The following is a 3,855-nucleotide window of genomic DNA, read 5'->3' as shown; positions in this document are numbered from 1 at the left end:
TATATATATATATATATATATATATATATATATATATATATATATATATATATACTTTTATTGTACATTACCTTTTCTTTTATTCACAGGCAATGCCATCTACATCTTCAGGTGAGAACTACAAATTCTGAGTCAAAACTGTTTCATGTAGAATTAAAAGCAAATAGAAAAGAGGAGTCACTATTTTTCATATATATTTAAAAAACAGGAAAGCGCAAACACGACCCAAAGTGTGAGTCTAAGAAAGGACAACCTGCAATTAAAAGGCACCTTGGGACAAGACTCTCAGCAGGTATTTCTTTTTTATAAACATTGGAACGACATAAAAACTATCATTCGTATTCTTAAAAATACAGTTGAGCTTTTCCTTAATATGTTCTTTCTATTTATAAATAGATACCCTTAAAATAAGTGTGTTATTAAAGAATGGGTTTATGCCATAACATATTCTGTTATAATTTATGTTTATATAATAAAAGCAAAGAAACAAGATCAGTCATCATCCGTTAATCATGTAAGAATTTCAAAAATGACAAAAACTGAAACAAAATTACCTTTTAAATCACGTTTATTCATGGTTTTCTGCCTCCTTTGATTTTTAATATTGCAATCAAGCTCATATAATGGTGATGAATATGAAGATTTACATATCTGTATTCTCCTGGCACATATGGACGCTGCTTTGGGTTTATTCTGCAAAGATCTATTTTAACAAGAGAAAAATGTTTTGATGGGTATTATATCATCTTTAATTAATAAATCATTGTGTTTAATATTTTTAAAAATAGTTATTTAAAAAGAATACCTATGTTTCTAATGTCAATACAACTGTGTTTACGCAGTCAAAACAATTTTTTTTTAATTTTTGTCAAAAGAAGTATGCTAAATTTCCTTTTATGGTAAGCATACCTTTTATATGCCATACCAGAAAAAAGTATTTCAGTTAACTGGTGTGCCTTTTATCCCTCTGATTTTACAATTTTAGTTATCTCATTAATATGTTTTCATTATAGAAAAAGAGGATGGGATATTAAATAATGTGAAAAACACAATGGGGAGCATCTTAGCCAAACTGGACAATCAAGATGACACAACACTCAATACATTCTTGAAGTGAGTATATTTTTCGTTTGAAGGTTTTCACTTGATGTATTCTAACTAACAATAGAATCTTAAAAATCATCAGCTGACACATAATTAATACGTTGTAATGCTGGGTGCATTTGTATGTATTCCTAAATTTAGAGGTTTGTTGTTTAATGATCTAATACTATTTTTATGTAAATATGTTGAAGTTGGATTTATTTATAACTAAAAAATCTTTTAAAAGGACTAAAATAAAAAAACTGAAGATGGAAAAAAAGCAGTTGGTCGGTGTCTTTGGAAAAACTGGATCTGGAAAGACATCTTTGATAAACACCGTTATACAAGAGAAGAAGCTTTTACCTTCTGGAAGTGTTGATGCCTGTACCTCAGTCATGATTAAAGTGGAGGCTAACAAATGCAATGGAAAATATGAGGCAGAGATTGAGTTCATCTCACCGGAGGTAACCACAAAATGTGAAAAAAAAAAAAACTGATTTGATGGCTGTTAGACATGACGTGTCACTTCCTGTCTTAGTTGCTGTAGATCTAAGTTCTGTGGCGCTACCCAGATTCTCTTCATTTGTGAGATTTCTAAGTTCCTCTAACTATATAGGAGCACTTTTTAATACATGTTCTACTGCGGGGCTTATCTACTGGGCAATTTTTCACTCACGTTCTTTATTTTTGGAGGTACGGGGTAGCTGGCCTTGTAGTATCTTAGCACTACTTTTGCCTTCTTCTCTATCTCCCCAGAAGTTTTCTCTCTCTAACCCAAAAATTCCACATTCTCCACAGTCTCTTTAACTTGTCTGTTCCAGACCGCCTACGCAGATCAAGAAGAGCATGCATAATATTATATTATCATTTGTGAATACATAGGAGGACAACGGAAGGTAGTAAAAGCATAATTTTTATGACATCTTTAATACTCACCACTTACATCCAACAGATGAATAATTTCTGCCCAAACCTCTTCTTTCCATTGGTTGATAATAATTGAGATAACAAGTTCTTGATAATATTGCTAAAGTTGTGAGATGCAGTTTTGGAAGTTGTGACTGGATTTGGTTTGAAAGCCTTTAAGAATAAAATAAGTATTTGATAGGGTCATGATTTTACAAATTTCAGACCCAAATGCAGAAAAACCGAACAAAGAAACGAGGGAAAAGGTTTAACAGGTTTTATTGAAGTGGTTAAACAGAGGAAGAAGTGTTGCTCTGAACACTGCTCAACCGGAACTGTAAAGTGAGGGGAATACACAGTGGTTAAATAAAATAAGTAAGCAATCACAGAGGATATGTGGGGGTGAACCTGCCCCTCATCTCTCGTGCTGTTTTTTCAGATGTTCATTTAGTCCTCTGCCTCTGTTGGAGATAATGATATAAGTGTGGTATTTTTGTAGCTCTGGAGATGAGTTGTCAGACTAAGAGTCACAACTCTGGCCTGTTGAGCATCCAGGGGTTAGACCAGGTACAGTAGCTACCAGCTTGCACCCACAGAGAGCAGGTAAACATCTATGGTGTGGTACTCCAGACAGCAACCGAGAATGGTTGGGTGATAGGACAACAACTACAACATAGTCGTATATCCTTGCCCACTTGTCACCATCAACCCGTCCACTTTTTAAACTGATTTTCCCCACTCAGCAAAACACCCGTTGAGAAGCCGAACCTAGTAATATTTCTTTACAACCCAGGTCCATCTGACCAAATAAGTAACCTTCAAACTTTCTTTATCGGAGTCCCCCCTCCCCCCAAAAAGGTTTCACTTGAGCCAATCATTTGAAAATAATGCAGTAATAAATTTTAATGAATATGTTTCTTTTTGTATCTCCTCTTTATCACTGAAAAAATACAGCCTAGCCTGCTAATGGCCTCTGGCGCTAGGCTAACTGGCCCGCTAAAGGCCTCTGGCGCTCGGCTAACTGGCCCGATAAAGGCCTCTGGCGTTAGACTATACGGCCCGTTAAAGGCCTGTGGCGCTAGGCTATATGGCCCACTAATGGTCCCTGGCTCTCGGCTAACAGGCCCGCTAAGGGCTCTGGAAATAGAGACACTGGCCCGCTAAAGGGCTCCGAAGCTAAGGAAACTGGCCCACTGAAGGACTCTGACTCTGGATCTGGCCTGCTAAAGGGCTCTAACTCAGGATCAGGTTGGTTTAGAACAGGAGGACTGGTAAATAGGGTCTTCAACTGGGTGAACGCAACATCAGCCTCTGGAGTCCAGTTGAAGGGGGACTTGGTGGAGGTTAAGGCTGTTAAATGTCGAGCTGTCTGACTGAAGTTAAGAATACTTCGCCTATAGAAATTAAGCAAGTCCCAGAAATCCTTGTAGCTGCTCTCTAGTCTCAGGAGTGGGCCAATTCAAAATTGCAATAATCCTTTCCTCCGAGGGTCCTGTCCGCCCTCAAGAATGAAGCCCAGGAATGAGACGGAGTGTCTGTGGAATTCACACTCTTCTGCTTTTACGAATAGCTCGTGTTCCTGGAGGCGCTGAAGAACATCGCGGACATGGCTCTTGTGCTCAGAAAGGTTCTTTGAAAAAATCAAAATGTCGTCAAAGTGGACAAAAACAAAAACATTAAGAAAGTCCTTCAAAACGTCTTTGACAAGGGCCTGGAAACAGTCGGGGAGTTAGATAGGCTTAAAGGCATCTCCAAATAATCAAAACATCCTAGTGAGGTCTTAACACTAAGGCCCCGTCCACACGAAGCCGAACCCTAAACGCACAAATTTTTCACCAAACCAGCCTCTCATCCACACGAAGCCGA

The 3,855-nt window shown here is 37.6% G+C and overlaps 1 protein-coding gene across 1 annotated transcript in view; it reads left to right on the top strand.

Annotated features, from left to right (window-relative positions):
* Positions 1 to 92: 92 nt before the first annotated feature.
* Positions 93 to 3,855, top strand: part of LOC107092527 (nuclear GTPase SLIP-GC-like) — an 18,301-nt gene continuing 14,538 nt past the window's right edge. Inside the window, exons 1-3 of the mRNA XM_015387050.1 lie at positions 93 to 111; positions 1,014 to 1,113; positions 1,331 to 1,547. Of these exons, the coding sequence (XP_015242536.1) occupies positions 93 to 111; positions 1,014 to 1,113; positions 1,331 to 1,547 (336 nt within the window). The remainder of the gene's footprint in view (positions 112 to 1,013; positions 1,114 to 1,330; positions 1,548 to 3,855) is intronic.

The sequence above is a fragment of the Cyprinodon variegatus genome, unplaced genomic scaffold (assembly GCF_000732505.1).
Source record: "Cyprinodon variegatus isolate N-32 unplaced genomic scaffold, C_variegatus-1.0 Scaffold384, whole genome shotgun sequence".
NCBI lineage: Eukaryota > Metazoa > Chordata > Actinopteri > Cyprinodontiformes > Cyprinodontidae > Cyprinodon > Cyprinodon variegatus.
The sequence above is the reverse complement of the archived record's forward strand: the minus strand, read 5'-3'. Positions and strand labels throughout refer to the sequence as shown.